At 38.8% G+C, this 16,501-nt stretch overlaps 1 protein-coding gene across 1 annotated transcript in view; it reads left to right on the top strand.

Moving 5' to 3' along the window:
* ALDH7A1 (aldehyde dehydrogenase 7 family member A1) overlaps positions 1-16,501 on the top strand; it is a 40,624-nt gene that overhangs the window by 10,541 nt on the left and 13,582 nt on the right. The window contains exons 7-13 of the mRNA XM_004384289.3: positions 68-112; positions 3,148-3,225; positions 4,668-4,765; positions 9,378-9,419; positions 11,724-11,818; positions 14,341-14,425; positions 15,605-15,711. Of these exons, the coding sequence (XP_004384346.1) occupies positions 68-112; positions 3,148-3,225; positions 4,668-4,765; positions 9,378-9,419; positions 11,724-11,818; positions 14,341-14,425; positions 15,605-15,711 (550 nt within the window). The remainder of the gene's footprint in view (positions 1-67; positions 113-3,147; positions 3,226-4,667; positions 4,766-9,377; positions 9,420-11,723; positions 11,819-14,340; positions 14,426-15,604; positions 15,712-16,501) is intronic.

Here is a 16,501-nt window from a genome sequence, read left to right as displayed (position 1 = left end):
AAAAATATTTATGTTTTCTACCAAATTAAATTGCTTTCTGTCTCTCTCTTTTTTTCCAATCCTCAAGGAAAGGAGCTCCAACAACTTCCCTCATTAGTGTAGCTGTCACAAAGTAAGTATGTGTGACTTTCTTTTTCCTGGGAAGGGTGTAATCTTGAAAGGATGATTGGTAGGCCCTGGATTTTTAATTCAATGTGGAAGTGTCATATTAATTTAAACAAGGAATTTGGATAACCTCTTTCTCCTTTGGTTTTAGTGACACATTTTTATATCGTTTTGCAGTTTACAAAGCTCTTCTAGAGCCATCTCATTTAATTTAATTCTTTGGAAACACGGCAGATATTGACATAACTGTTGAACGCTTATAGACTTTTTTTCTAGAAGATCCTTCTTACTCTGTCACTTGCAAAATAAAGGTATCTCCAGTGGAGGGTAAATATACTTGAAATTTTAGGGGCTATGTTTTATAACTGTTCACAAGTTAATGGTGTCGAGGATAGATTTCTACCCAGCCTAACAAATTTATTGCTTTTGTTTAATATATAGACTGTTGGAAAAACAGAAAGGCCTGGTTATTATTGTACTAATCCATTGATTCTTCTAACACTAATAAAAATAGATTGCATCTTGTAGTTAAAAAAATTGTTGTTATTTATTTTTGAGAATTCTTTAGCTCTGGTTAGGTCATAAAATCAGTGTTACAAATTTATCATTCTGGAACTTAGCCAGTATATAGAAGAAGGTGCCCTCCCATGTAGGGTTATGAGGCACCCTTGATGTTTCTGCTGGCTGTCTGATCTACGTTCTCTGTTTTGAGACTTGTTGGTAAAGAAATTGTGGTGGACTTTTTATATAAGAGAGTCCTCAATCTTAGAAGATCACCTTATGAACAAAGGTTTAAGAATTGAGAAATTGGCTAAGAGAGGGTAGTATATGGCAGGGTTTACTTAGAAGGACTATGTGATATTGAGAAACCTCCATGGCAGTAGTTTTCAAGTTAAACATTAAATAGAACTCTGATATACAAACCACATAAAAATGATGAAAGACTCCTCAGGCAATTAAAAAAATAAACCATTAAAAAAAAGAACAAAACAGTTCATGTGGGCATAGTGAACTGATTTGCTTCCTATCATTAAGCAGCTGGTTAAAATATTGTTAATTTGGGGGTATAAGTCTTAAATGTTCTAAGTTATTTAAGGTTTTCTTTTTGCTTTAAATATTTTAAAGAGTTTGAAATGTTAATGTGGGAGTTCAATATTTGCTGGCTGATATTTTTCAGATAATTGAAAACATCTGATTTTATAATAGAAGACAAAAAGTAAAATAATTCACGATGCCCAGTTTTGCTGGAATGAACCAAGGGCCCTGCAGTGCCCTTGGCAGGGGGATAGGGAGGTGGAGGAGGAATCTTAAATTCACCTACATGTTCATGTTCATGAGATGACTACAGGCTACACATGGTACCCATCTATTCAGAAGGCTTTAGGGCAGGCACATAGCTTGCCAAGAGGCTAGCATCAGGTATTCCTCTTGAATAGATGTCCTTGCAGCAGTTAAAGGAAGTGTAAGAGGTGGCAGGTGCAAGGAGATGAGGTCTACCTTGGTCACCTTGGGAACTGGCCTGGCTTAAAAGCCCTAACGCTTGACAGGAACCAAAATCTCTTATAACAATTGAATAGGCTTAGCTTTCAGGTACCCACAAGGGACATGTAGTATAAGAGTCACCACAGTTAGCAAAACCCAAAGCATGGCATCCGCACTGGATGTTTATAGTTCATGGTAGACCAGTTAGGTATCGTTTTTAGTATAAGCCTTGTTGTCTAACATTGTTGACACTCTGAGGTTTATCAGGTTACCTGGGGAACAGAGCTAGAGAGTTTATCCCAAGGTCAGATTCTCATGCATTAGGGGAAAGGGTTTTGCTAACCCTTTTACCCACAGGCACAAAGCAAAATCCCTGCTCCTAAAGAGTGTACAATATACTTGTGCAGATAATATACATACCTGGAGTTCCTGGAAATAATTGTACAACCTGAAACCTGGTCTCAGACATGACAATTGCAGTATGTAATGCTTGATTGGATCCTGGATTGGAGGGAAAAAGAAAACCGTTATAAAGGACATTTTTTGGGAGATAACTGGTGTGCTTTGAATGTAATAGGCTATAATAAGATAATGGGAGCTGTCATACCTTACTTAGATTTGACAGTGTATCTTTTCTATAGAAGTGGACTTGGGAATTGGATCTTTGAAAATTTAAATTAAATATATTAGAAAGTAGCCAGTCAGTTGGGATGATTAATGAAAAGGACTTTAGCTCTGTTTAGGTAGGTGCTTCTTTGGAAGCTCAGTTGAAGAACCTTGTTTCAGAGAAACCGGAATTACTTGAGCCATTTTTGTACAGCTCGAAGTTAGATTTAAGTAGCTGGCATTCATTTTAACAGTAGCAACATAAGTGGTAGGAGACTGGTTAAGAGAAGCTTTGCTTGTCCACAGAGCCTTAGCCTGTAGGGTGCTGGTATTTCCTGATGAAGACAGTTTGGTGTGAAGCCAGTGGACGTGTGTCCTGCGTGTCTTCAGGGTTCTGCAGGGCAGGCCCAGCTCTCTGCTGTATCTCCTCAGCATCTACTCTAGGTTTTGGGGACCTGCTCCCTGTTTCATCCTTTACCACTTTACTGGCTAAGCTGTGCCTTGCAGAGAGGTGTTAAAATCTCTTATTTGCTGATGGGGGCGACCTTTTATTTTCTTCATTTTCCTAGGTTTTATTCCTTTACCATCATTTTAATGGATCTCTGATGGGAGAGAAGAAAAGCCCTGTGATCAGTCTTCATGTTCTTAGTTTGGCAGAAAATTTTTTAAAACTGATCATTTGAACTGCCTGAGAAATGCTATATGTCTTTTATCTATTTTATATGTTTTTTTTCCCCCTTCTTAAGATTCTCTTAGGAAAACAGATTTCTGTGGGTAGGTGTTGGACAGCCCCATCTCTGATATGTGAGGAGAAACCCAGGTCAGAATGTTTGAGGGATGGGAAAGAGAGTTGAAGAGAAAAGTCAGGCTATTGAAATTTCTTCCTACTTTTTCAAAAACTTCTTCAGAGATGCTATAGTTGCCTTACTTAGTAATTGCTTTTTTTCGTCCTAGGATAATAGCCAGAGTTCTGGAGGACAACAAACTGCCTGGTGCCATTTGTTCCTTGACTTGTGGTGGAGCAGACATTGGGTAGGTTAATAGGTCTAAAGTATCTTTCGGTTGAAGGACCTCAGTTGATGAACTAGAGTCATCTTTCCTAGAATAATGAAACCCAATACAGCTGAGGAGACGAGAATGTTCTTTAGAGTGATTATTATCATGGACCTAATTGGGTTCTTGCTTTATTAATGCATAGCCTCTACTGGAGAATGAGCAGGCATTGTCTTTTTTATTGCCCAGTGCTACTATTTGTAAGGTGTTTATATCCTAAAATAATAAACTGCTGTAATGATGCGAAGTCCATAACTTCCTGATACTTGATTTATAAAGGTGTTTTCTTTCAAACCAAAGCTGTGAAGTTATAGTCTGGTTTCTCACTCCCTTCTGAGAACCTTGTCTATTGTCTGTGTTCTTCACCTGACCAGAAATGGGAACCCTGAGAACACAGCCTCTCTTTAAAGTGGAACTGACCACAACTCTCTGAACCATAATGGAAACTGAGGTTGCTTTTACCAGCTTATCATAGGAGTTGAATCTTGTAACCCATACCGGGGTGGTTAAAACGTTAGTCCTTCTTCGGCATTTTCACCATTTTTCTGCACTTACTGGGCAAGTTCAGAAAGGTGCAATGATAAGTCACTTCTTTTTTCATATAAATGAGAAAATACTGGAAAATAGAACTCCCATGTAAACAGCGTATAGTGAAGTATTACCCAAATGTCCTTTGAAACATTAAGTATTCTATCCTTTGATCTACTCTGTTCTTACACTCTGGACATCCAGTCCTTTGTGTTAGACTTGGAATAGCTCAAATAATTATAGTAGTGGTACACAGGAGTGCAGTAGGTAACAGCATCCATGCTCATGTTTGCTGGGCTTAGCCTGGGGAAGCCTACCTGGGTCATTTCGTCAAGCTGTTCCAGCCCTGCACTAGATCAATACTGTGACTGCACTGCTTGGTTCACACTGAGCGTTTTGAAGCACTGAACTATAAACAAAGAGGTTCAACCTAGTAGTGTCTGTTCAGCTTTCCTTAGAAGCAACTAGAAATCCTAGCACAGCCTTTATAAGTCAACTATTATAAGAGGTACTGTTGGATGTTCCCTATGGTCATCCTCAAAGGAATTATTCATTAGATTAAGAGTCTGCAAAATAACTGGAATGCTCATGCTGCGTGGATATACCGGTAATGCTAAGATCATACTGCCCAGACACGCACTCAGTACAGGAAGGACTTTCTTCCTTAACTTCCTCCTGGCTAATGTTGAGGTTACCTTGTTATGATGTATGACTCTACTTGTCAGCAGTCCATTTGGTTTTCATAAAGACTTTCCTTTGCTCCCCTGAGGCAGTTTTCCTTGTAGCTTTGACTAACTGTTTAAGGGCCATGTCAGTGTTTTCCTGCTGGGTACCACTAGGTGCTGCCCTTGCTTGGGTTTACCTACTTGATGACTGTGCCTTTTCCCCTGCAGAACAGCAATGGCCAAAGATGAGCAGGTGAACCTGCTGTCCTTCACTGGGAGCACTCAGGTGGGAAAACAGGTGGCCCTTATGGTTCAGGAGAGGTTTGGTAAGTGTTGGCTTTCTAATGAGGCTTTTAATTCCCTCAAAAGTATGAATGTAGAATCTAAAAGTTGGGGTTTTTTTCTAGACCTTTTCCATGGAGAAAGCAACCATGTTTTGAATGTCCAAGTAAAAGAAATGGGGACAGCTATTAGTTCCCTATTAATATTAGGGAACTCCCAAATTTTAATAGCATAAGTTGGAAAAGGATGACATTATCCCTCCAAATGACTATAGTAGAATCATATCAAATATATTTATCAAATTTAACCAGACCTGTTTGCAAATTAAAAAGCACAATTTAAACAGGACCAGTAAGTACAGGACCTAGACTAAGTATGAAATAGAAGACTTAAATCTGTTTTTCTCTCATTTGTGTTTCATGTCTGTATGACTGAAAGGGGTTGTATAGACATAGCTTTGTATGCCTTACTTTATGGCTTGTTTAAGAAGTTTCAAGGATAATCTTGACTGGCTGCTGACAGAAGGGTCAGCAGTTCGAGCCCACCAGCAGCTCTGTGGAAAAAGACGTGACAGTCTGCTTCTGTAAAGATTACAGCCTTGGAAACCCTATTGGGCAGTTCTACTCTGTCCTGCAGGTCACTATGAGTTGGAATTCACTTGACGGCAATAGGTTTTTTTTTTTTTTTTTTTAAATGCTGAATTTAGACTCTATCCACAGCATAAAATGAGACTTGACTAGTTCATCTGCAAGCTGTTTTGCTATGTAGGCTTTGCTTTTAAAAAGCAAGCTTACAAGAAACTGTTAGAGCTAATAAACAGGGTCAGTAAGATTATAGGATACAGGATCAAGATATAAAAGTTAATTGTATTTCTGTATGCTAACAATGAACAATCTGAAAATGAAATTTAGAAAACAATTCCATTTACAGTAGCATCAAAAATAATACAATACTTTGGAATAAATTGCACAAAAGAAGTGCAAGTCTTTTACTTAGAGACTACAAAAAACATCATTGAAATAAATTAGAAGAAGACTTAATTGAAATATATCCTATTTTCATTTTTTGGGAAATTTAATATTAAGATATCAGTACTCCCACAAATAATCTACAGATTCAGCACAAACCGTCAAAATCCTGGCTGCCTTTTTTTGCAGAAATTGACAAGCAGATTCTAAAATTCATATGAAATTGCGGGGGACTCAGAATAGTGAAACTTTGTCTCATATACTTTGGGCATGTTATCAGGAGGGACTAGTCGCTGGAGAAGGACATCATGCTTGGTAAAGAAGAGGTTCAATGAAGGAGAGGAAGACCCTCAATGAGGTGTGTTGACACAGTGGCTACAATGATGGGCTCAAGCATAGCAACAACTGTGAGGATGCTGTAGGACCCAGCAGTGCTTCATTCTATTGTACATAGGGTTGCTATGTGTTGGAACTTGCTTGACGGCACCTAACAACAACAGATAGTCAAAATAATCTTGAAAAAGAACAAAGTTGGAGGCCTCAGACTTCCTGAGTTTAAAACTTGTTAGAAAACTACAGTAATCAAGACTGTGATACTGGCATAAGGATAGGAATACAAACCAATGGGATACAATTAATAGTCCAGAAAGAAACTCTTACGTCTATGGTTGATTTTTGACAAGGACGCCAAGCTGTTTCAATAGGGAAAGAAAAGTCTTCCAACAAATGGTGCTTGGGAAAACTGGATAGCCGTGTACATAAGCATGAAGTTGGATCTCTACCTCACACCATAAATGAAAATTAAGTCAAAATGGATCAATACCTAAATGTAAGTGCTAAAACTATGATATAAAACTTAGAAGATGTCTTAGGCTGGGTTCTTTAGAGAAGCAAAACCGGTAAAGCATATAAATATAGACAGAGATTTATATCAAGGAAACAGCTTATGCGATTGTAGAGGCTAGAACGTCCCAAGTCCATGGATCAGGGTAGAGGCCTCTCCCAATTCACACAGCCACAGGAGCTGGCGAGCCCAAGATCGGCAGGTCAGAGAGCAAGGCTCCTGCTCACAGGCTGTGAAGGTTGACAAATTCCAAGATCAGCAAGCAAGACCGCAAGGTTTCTCCTGATTCACGTAGCTGCAGGGGCTGGCAAACCCAAGATTGGCAGGTCAGAGAGCAGGGCTCCGGAGACTCACAGGCTGTGAAGATCGACAAATCCCAGGTTCGGCAGATAGGCTGACAGCTCAAGTCCCAAGAAACGGAGGTGAGACAACAGGAGGCAGCCGCAGGATCCAGAGTGAGCAAAAAGCCAGAACGTCTGCTTATATTCAGGTACGGGCCACACCCCCAAGGAGACACCCTTTTATCTGATTGGCTACTCACAGCATATTCAATCATGGGAATGATCACATATAAACACTGAGAATCATGGCCCAGCCAAGTTGACACACAGTCTTAACCATTACAGAAGAATACATAGGAGTAAATCTTTGTGACCATGGGTTAGGCAATGGTTTTTCAGATAAGAGACAAAAAGCATAAGAAAAAATAGAAAAATTGGACTTCATCAAAATTAAAAACGTTTGTGTTTAAATGACACCATCAAAAAAGTGAAAAGACAGCCTACGGAATGGGAGAAGATATTTGCAAGGCTCTAATATCCAGAATATATAAAGAACTCTTAAATGTAACAATAAAAAGACAACTCAATTAAAACATAGACAAAAGACTTGAATAGAACACTTTTCCAAAGAAGATATACAAACGGCTGGCTAATAATCACATGAAGAGATGGTCAGCATCATTAGTTCCACTTCTTACATTAGCAGATTTCATCTTCATATCCTTCCCCCTTCCCTTCATAGTCAAAGCAGTAGTTTGTAAGTGTAGTTGATACCATAAATAGGATTATAGATTTTTAAAATGTGTTTGCCTATCTTGAGTTATAGGTGTTTTTTTTGTAGGGGGTTGGTGGTTAGGAGTCAAGTTAGGAAGCAACTGATGGGTAATTGGAAGGATGTAAAAATGAAGGGCTCTTCTCTTTTGCCAAATCTCACTTGCAGCCAGGCAGGAGAAACTGACATTAAGCATAGAATTTTCTGCTACTTTGCTTTTAATCTTAGCATCATGCTCTACTATACTGAGCAAGCTGTCATTGAATCAACTATTGCAGCAGTGACGAGAGCTGATGTAACACTCAGTGACTTTCTGTAATAACATAACATAATATTTCTGTAAATATTTGTTAATATTCCTGTAGGGTATTTACTGTTTCAGAGTGGTGGAAGTGAGAACATACTCTCCTGTCATCACGTACTCTCCTGATATCACAACTAAATAAAAGTTATTATATACAAGGTGATTTTAAAATACATTTTAGGGGGAAAAATGAGGCCAAGTCTCAAATCTTTATGCTGGGGAGAGAAGGTAAGAATGACACTTACAGTCTGCTGTATAACTTTTGTGGAATGAAGGTTGGCAATAACGTATCAAGAGCCCTAATCATATCCTTTGACCCTAACCTAAATAGATAATCAGCAATCAGTGTATTTAGCAGTAGAGAAATTGTTAAATAAAATTTGATACATCATCAGTACCAAATAATTGTGAATTTTTTAACAACTTCGAATAATGTAGGGAAATGGTGTGAGATATTAATCAGGAAAAACAACAAATAAAATTAATTGGATGGTATGATTGCAACTAAGTATAAATGTACAGGAAAAACGATGGAAGGTACTAACCAACGTGAGCAGGGATTTTATGATGGCATTATGGGTCATAGGTTTTTTCCTGCTTGGTACTTTTAGCTTTAATTATTATTTTTAAATTTTCTACAATGAGCACAAAAATTTTTAGCAACTGTTTATTTGGATATAATTTCAAACTTAAAAAGTTACAAGAATAACACTAGGAATTCCTGTGTACTCTGTACCAAGATTCACCAATTGTTTGCATTTTGCCCCATTTGCTTTATCATTATTTCTCTCACTTCAGTAATGCAAACATGCGCACGCATGCACACACACACATACACATATTATGATCGCATATTATTTTTGAACCATTTAGAATAAATTGGAGACATTGTGCCATTTACCATCGAATATTTTAGAGTTTATTACCTAAGAACAAGGACATTCTTAAAATCAGGAAATTTAATGTTAATGGAATACTCATGCTACTTTTTAAATTATAAAATAAAATAAAAAGATATTTGGGATAGGCTATATTCTGAGGAGGAGGCTGGTCACTCAGTGGTTAAAGCATTTGGCTGCTAACGAAAATGTTGGTGAGTTGAACCCACCAGCCGATCCACGGGAAGTCTGCTTCCCATAAAGATTACAGTCTTGGAAACTGTATGGGGCAGTTCTACTCTGTCCTGTAGGGTTGCTGTGAGTAGGAATTGACTTGATGGTGGTGGGGTTTTTTTTTTGTTATATTCTCAGGCCATCTAGCAGTGAGCATAAAACACTGTCAAAAAAACCCAAACCCGTTGTCGTCGAGTCGATTCCAGTTTATAGTGACCCTACAGGACAGAGTAGAACCACCGCATAGGATTTTTAAGGAGCGGCTGGTGGATTGAACTGCCGACCTTTTGGTTAGTGGGTGAGCTCTTAACCACTGCACCACCAGGGCTCCATAAAATACTGCAGTAGGCATTAATTTGTTTTTATTTTTTTAAGGGAGAAGTTTGTTGGAACTGGGAGGAAACAATGCCATAATTGGTAAGGCTGCCTTTTATTTGTTTTGTTTTCCATTCACAATACCCTCAATAGCCATCATGCATATATAGGACTTGTCAAGGAACTCATCCTTTTACTCAATAAGACCTTCTATGTTGTCTGTGAAACTTAATTCCTGTTTCAGAATTTTACCTGGGAGAGAGGACACAAGCTTGGTTGGAAGGCGTTGATAACTAGGAAAGAAACATGTCTGGCACATGGCGCGTTACCCTGGGCCTAGAGCCCTGCAAATGGGGCCTCCATTGTGGTGTGGCATTGCATCTTTGTTGCTTTTCTTCTGCGTTTCTGAAAACTGGCCACGTGCTTCTTTAGAATAAGCAACTCTTATGTGACTTGCTAAATTCTTTAGATTTCAAAAACATTAATTTATCTCTGTTGGAATCTTCATTGATTTTATATTGGGAAGGAAAACTTCCTGAAAGCATTAAAAAGATCACTTATCTATATGTTTGAAGATTACTTAATTATGTTTTTCAATGATTTGAATTTGACACAAAAGAAAATAGTCTACCAGCTTAACTTCTGGATAATGGAATGAAAATTAGTGTGTTAAGACTTAATAGAAGCATGGATTTTGTAATAAAAAGAAATTTCTGTATTGCCATCATCATCTTTAAATGCCCATATATATAGTGGGCACTAAGGGTTTAAAAAATATATGGTGAAAGGTTTATTCTAGATGAACTTCTAATCTAGTTAGAGTTCATTTAAAAATGCAGGTAACATTTTGTGAGCACTAGGAATTTGCCAGGTATAGGGTCGCTATGAGTCAGAATCGACTCGACAGCCAACGGGTTTGGTTTTTTGGTTTGTGCTAAGCTGAAGGAGCCCTAGTGACACAGTGGTTAAGCACTTGGCTGCTTACCGAAAGGTCAGCGGTTTGAGCCTACCAGCCGTTCCGCAGGAGAAAGATGTGGCAGTCTGCTTCTGTAAAGATTACAACCTTGGAAACTCTATGGGGCAGTTCTACTCTCTCCTAAAGGGTTGCTATGAGTCGAAATCTACTCAACTGCAACGGGTTTGATTTTTTTGGTTTTGGTGCTAAGCTGTTTTAGATGTATTATTTTACTTAATCGTCACAGTAATCTCATGAGATAGATATCATTATTAATCTCATTTGATTGTAAGACTCTGAGGCTTAAAGAGATTATGTGCCTGAGGTGACAGGCTACCAGGTGTATCCACCAGTCAGACTCCAGACCACAGCCCTTTCCTAAACTCCTTACTACCAGCCATTAGTACCTAGGTATTATTACTCCATTTTACAAATGAGGAGTCTGAGGCATACAAAGTTGAAATAACACAATTAAAAAGGGGTGGAGCTGGATAAGAACTGTGGTCTTTATGATACCCCAGACCACCTTCTTCACCATCATGCTAGTCTGAAAACAATGTTGAGTTGGAGAGGGGAAAAATTGAAGATCTAAGAGGGAATTATGGCTATAAACTTCTAGAAGGCATAAAAGAGGGAAACAATTACAAGTAATATAAATGGAACAGTTGACCTTGTAAATACTACACTAAAGTTTTCTTCTGAGGGCAGAAGAGGAGGAAGGAATAGACACAAATAAAGAGGAATTAGGAAGTGATGTCACACTGGTCTCTTGAGAGGAGTAGAGGAAGCGTGAAGGGTCCTCGTGTGTGATCACGTTGAGATTTTTCATGAAGTGAGGTCATCTGGTGCAGGAGTAGAGAGCTCGAGGTGTTTCAGAGATCTGGAAAGGCTGTAGAGTGGTAACAAGAGGCATTAGGGGAACCTACTGAGGACAGTGAAGGTGTAGATATTGCTAGAGAACATGGTCTGATGGTGGAGATAATCAGAAGGGTTACATTGCTCTCCCTAATTGGCTGTGGGCCCAGGGAGACTGGCATCAAAATAGGCCATGGGGTGAAGAGGTAAATAAGTAAAGCTGACAAAGAGGATCATGGTCTTAGAGAAGATTCCTGGATATGGATACAGAGGTGGCTCAGTCAGCGTCAGAAACTGGGAGAGATGAAAAATGAAGAAGTCCTAGGAGTGAGAGCCCCAGGGTACAACTTTACTTGAGTAAAGACCATAGAGCTCATTGCTCTATTCTCTATTCTCGTAGAATCTTCCCTGAAAGAAAAGCTTACCTTTTTTCCTAATGAATATATGTGTCTGTGTAATGTGAACATGCTTATTTTTTCAGGGATAGTTTTGGCGTTTTTACTACACTTTCTGAAAGTATCATTTTATTCTAGTTAGCAAATACTTTGTCTGCCTACTTGGCCACACTCATGGGTGTGTGTTTGTGCTTCTCTAAGCTTTTGAGGACGCGGACCTCAACTTAGTCATTCCATCAGCTTTCTTTGCGGCCGTGGGGACAGCTGGCCAGAGGTGTACAACTACGAGGCGACTGGTGAGTATGTCTGCATAGGCAAATGACTTGTCCTGCTCTTTAAACACCACTTTTTAATGAATTCTGCTATTAGGGAGGTGGTGTAGAAGTACTGCTAGAAAAATGTCTTCTCTCGATGTGGTGGGCAAATATGTGGCCCTAGTATTCTGTGCTCATTAGCCAGGGATTCTGCCTACTCCCCTTTCTCATCCATACTGAAAGTGTTCTTACTGCTAAGTGATTAGAGTTGGACTGGAAGATGAGATCTATTTTCATTCCTGTTCCAGGAACAATATGGAGAAAGTCCAAAGTCATGTAGAGAACAAAACACACTTAAGATTTAAAAAATTACAAAATCGATTAGCTAAAAGGTAGACAGCCTAGGCCTTCTTATAAAAATATTTTAAAGATTTTAATTTTTGGCATGCTCAGTCTTAAGATTTGACATGGTTTATTGAAAAGCAAATAACTCTGTGTGTGTGTGTGCTGTTTATAAATACATAATCTGTACAGTATACCTCTGTATGTACCTGTAACCCATTGCCATCGAGTAGATTCTGACTCATAGCAACCCTACAGGATAGAGTAAAACTGCCCCCATAAGGTTTCCAAGGCTGTAAATCATTAAGGAAGCAGACTGCCACATCTTTCTCCTGCGGAGCAGCTGGAGGATTCCAGCCGCCAATGTTTTGGTTAGCAACCGAGTGCTTAACTGCTGTGCCACTAGGACTCCTTATCTATCTACAGAGCAAATTAATTTTAAGTGTATTTAAGGAGATTTAGTGTACAGTGTTTGGGAAGTTTAATCTGCACCCTTAGATTTGAGCTGGATTTCAGTTTTGTGTAGAATACACTCTTGATTTTCACGACTCTTTTATAGTCTGGAAAATTGTGTGTACTACAACCAAGGAAGTTTTGACTAGATACAGAATTTGCCTGTATTTGCTGTTTTTTATTACTGAAGTTGGTGCAGTGGTTAAGTGCTCGTCTGCTAACTGAAAGGTCAGTGGTGTGAGCCCACCAGCTGCTCTGTGAGAGAAAGTTGTGGCAGTTTGCCTCCGTAAAGATTTACAGCCTTGGAAATCCTATGGGGAAGTTCTGCTCTGTCCTGTAAGGTCACTATGAATTGAATCCACTCGATGGCGGTGGGTTTCATTTTTGGTTTTAATTAAAAACAAAGAAACAGTTCAAAGTTAATTTACAAAGGATTTGGCTTTAGGTTTTGACTCGCCAACAGTGAGTATGAACAAATTCCTTTTGAATTAGGTTGACATAATCTAAATTAATTGGAATAAGATAAAAGACATGAATAATTCAATCTTTACCTTTCCTGTTTCATTTTTATTTTTTCTGTTTTACAGCAAATGAAAGTCTTTTGACATTACTCAGTTCTCAAAAAATCTAAGGTGGTATTCATAAAGAACTTTAAATTTATTAAATTTCTTCACCTTAAACATTTATTCCATTAAAGCTAAGAAGGAAACAGAAAACCCATTGCTGTTGAGTTGATTCCGACTCATAATGACCCTATAGGACAGAGTAGAATTGCCCCCATAGGGTTTCCAAGTCTGTAATCTTTACGGAAACAGATTGCCACATTTTTCTCCCGTGAAGCCGTTGGTAGGTTCCAACTGCTGACCTTTTGGTTAAAAGCCAAGCGCTTTAATCACTGCGTCACCAGGGCTCCCTGAAGGAAATAGCGATACTGCAAAAGACTGTACCCTTAAGCACATGGTAAAACACGAAATGACATGAAAGCCAAGCATTTCCCTATTTCGCCAACATTCATTTTTCCTTTGTATCTTGGAGCAAATATACATAGTCATGCTTTATTTTTTGATGTTGAATATAAGCGGATACTATTAGTTTTTGCCCAATCTAATTTCCATAGGGACAATTAGTGGTATGTAGGAAAACACAAATTCTGGTAATATGGACTTCTCCATGATTAGTTCTTATGATATCAATTCATTTGTCCCACGGAGACTAATCCAGAGATGGGATGGTTTGGTACATATTCATCTCCACTTTTGGGCACATAATATGGAGCTCCCATCCTACCCAGAGTGAGCCCAAGGGTCACCCTCGCATGAGTAAGGCTATTTTGGAGGCCCGCTTGTCCAGAGTCTAAGTGCATGTGGTTACACAGCAGAGGTAGCTTGGCCAAACATTGTGGTATTTGTTCACTGCAACTCCTACAGTTATATTATGGAAGGTTCTCTGATAATTAAGAAGTCAAATGCTGTAGAACAAAACCAGGAATAATTGATTGTGAAGCTTGGCCAAGTAGGTCCTTAGAAACATGATAAAAATATGGCTTATGATTTTATTCTAACACCTACCTAGAGAAAATTATTATCTTCGTGATAGTTAAAATTGTATAATTAGAAAACAAACATGCTTCTGTTTGTTTATGTTTTCAGAGAATATTTGAAAGAACTATTAAGAACTGTTAACCAGAACTATTAAGAAAAATTGTATGTTGCTAAAAAAATTTTTACATTTATTTTACTATTCCCATGAATGTTTCTTTTCTTACTTAGTTTTTACATGAAAGCATTTATGATGAAGTTGTAAATAAACTTAAAAAGGCGTATGAGCAGATCCGTGTTGGGAACCCATGGGATTGTGAGTATCTGGTTCAGTTTTCAAAGATTTTCCCTTTTGACAGCTGATGTTGTCAATGTTTCTCATTTTAATTGGGCATTGGGGGTGACAAATCTCATGCTACTAGGATAGGAGCTTGAGTACTTGATGTGAGCTGGTGGGTGGAACTAGGCTGTCTTATCTACAAGCTGTTATTTAGATGGGCTGAGATTTGACTGGTTTTTCTACCTTCCCTACTATTACCCCGTTTAAACCACTACCATGAGAGGCTGCAGGAGTCCCCTAACTGACTTTTTTGCTTCCACTTTTACCTTCCATAGTAACCAGAGTGCTATTTAAAGATGTAACTAGATAATTCACTCTCTTGCTTAAAACACATCAATGACCTCTTGTTGCTCTGAGACTAAAACCTAGATTTCTTCCAGTTCATTTTTCAGCAGGCTGACAGTCTTTCGTGATCTGACCTCAGCCTCCTTCTGCACCTACCTTCTGCCCACCTTGTGTACCATTTGCCCCTTGCTCCCTAAGCGCCAGCTTTGACCTTCTGTCAGTGCTGCACGACTCCCAGGCCTTCCTGCTGCTCCCTCTTGTGGGGAATGCTTCTTACCCAGCTCTTCCCACCACCGGCTCTCTGCAAAAATGCCACCTCCTCACAGACACCTACCTAAATCTTTCTTCTTCCTCTGTCGTTGTGGTCACCTTTAATGCTCTAGTTCCCGGCAGCTGTAACACGGGGCAACATCCCACTCTCCCCTTTGAATTGCACACCAACCACTGAGACTGTGAAGTCCTTGAGAATGATCACACTGGTCATGAATAAACTGACCCTATATTTTTAATATAATGCCCCGATTAGTTGATAGCCATTCCTCTAAACCAAGGTGGCAAACAGGTTTGAACCACCACTTGTATCTGTAAGTAAAGTTTATTGGAACACAGTCATGCCCATTCATTACTGCATATTGTCTGTGACTGCTTTGGAGATACAATGGCAGAACTGAGTAGTTGTGGCAGAGACCACAGATGTCACACAAAGCCTAAAATACTTACTCCCTGATCTGTTAGAGAAAAAGCGTGCTGACTCCTAATCTGAACTGAGAGGATATCTGAAGGGATCAGTCTGTTCAGTGGAAAAGCTGCTACAATAATAAAATGATGCTATGTAGGGCAAAATGAAGAGCATTCCTTTTCTCTCTCCAGCTGATGTTCTCTATGGGCCACTCCACACAAAACAGGCGGTGAACATGTTCCTTGGGGCAGTGGAAGAAGCAAAGAAAGAGGGTGGCACAGTGGTCTGTGGTGGCAAGGTAATGAAAACTGTCTGAGATCAGTAGTCACAGCTTTTTTACTTCTCTCTCCTTAGGCACAAACAGAGATTTCCCATCCTTCTTCTCCCCAGCCCTCTTATAAGGGTGAAATATGTGTTTTAAAGAATGACACCATAAATGCATGGAATATTTCTGGAAGGACACACAAGGACATTGGTTGCCTTTGAATTAAGTCCTTAGAAATTTGGATGGACAGGAGACCTTTTCATGATATAGCAGACGACTTTGTATTCAGAGCAATTATAATCCATATTTATTGGTTATTTGAAAGTCAGTTATTGTAGGGAATCAAAAAAATACATACCATAAGCATTTTAGTTTGACATGTATAATTACATTGACATAGGGCCTAAGTGTTTGCTTCATGTATGATTGGAATTTTTTTTTAATCCTTGCATAAGCTGTACATATAATTTATTATCTCCAATTTATAATTGCACTTCACTTTCTTTAAAATTCATTAAGAACTGAGTCGCTTGCAAAGCAATCTGAGAGCAAAATCCTTCTGGGCTTTTACTATTTCTTACCTCTCCCCACTCTTCTACTGTTGATACACCCACGTCTAATTGGACAGCTTGGACAGCTGTGTGTGTGTATTTGTGTTTGTTTTTTTTTTTTTTTTTTGTATTGAGTTTTTCCAAAGCAATCAGCTTTGTCTTTGTAGAAGTGCTCTGTCTTTTTTTGTTTGTGTAATATTTATTTAAGCGACATACTGCAGTATGGCATTACAGTAACAAATACAGCTGGCAGACAGAGGATTGGGAGTAAA

This window comes from Trichechus manatus, unplaced genomic scaffold (genome assembly GCF_000243295.1).
Source record: "Trichechus manatus latirostris isolate Lorelei unplaced genomic scaffold, TriManLat1.0 scaffold00121, whole genome shotgun sequence".
Taxonomy (NCBI): domain Eukaryota; kingdom Metazoa; phylum Chordata; class Mammalia; order Sirenia; family Trichechidae; genus Trichechus; species Trichechus manatus.
Note: the sequence above shows the minus strand (reverse complement) of the source record. Positions and strands in the feature narration are given on the sequence as shown.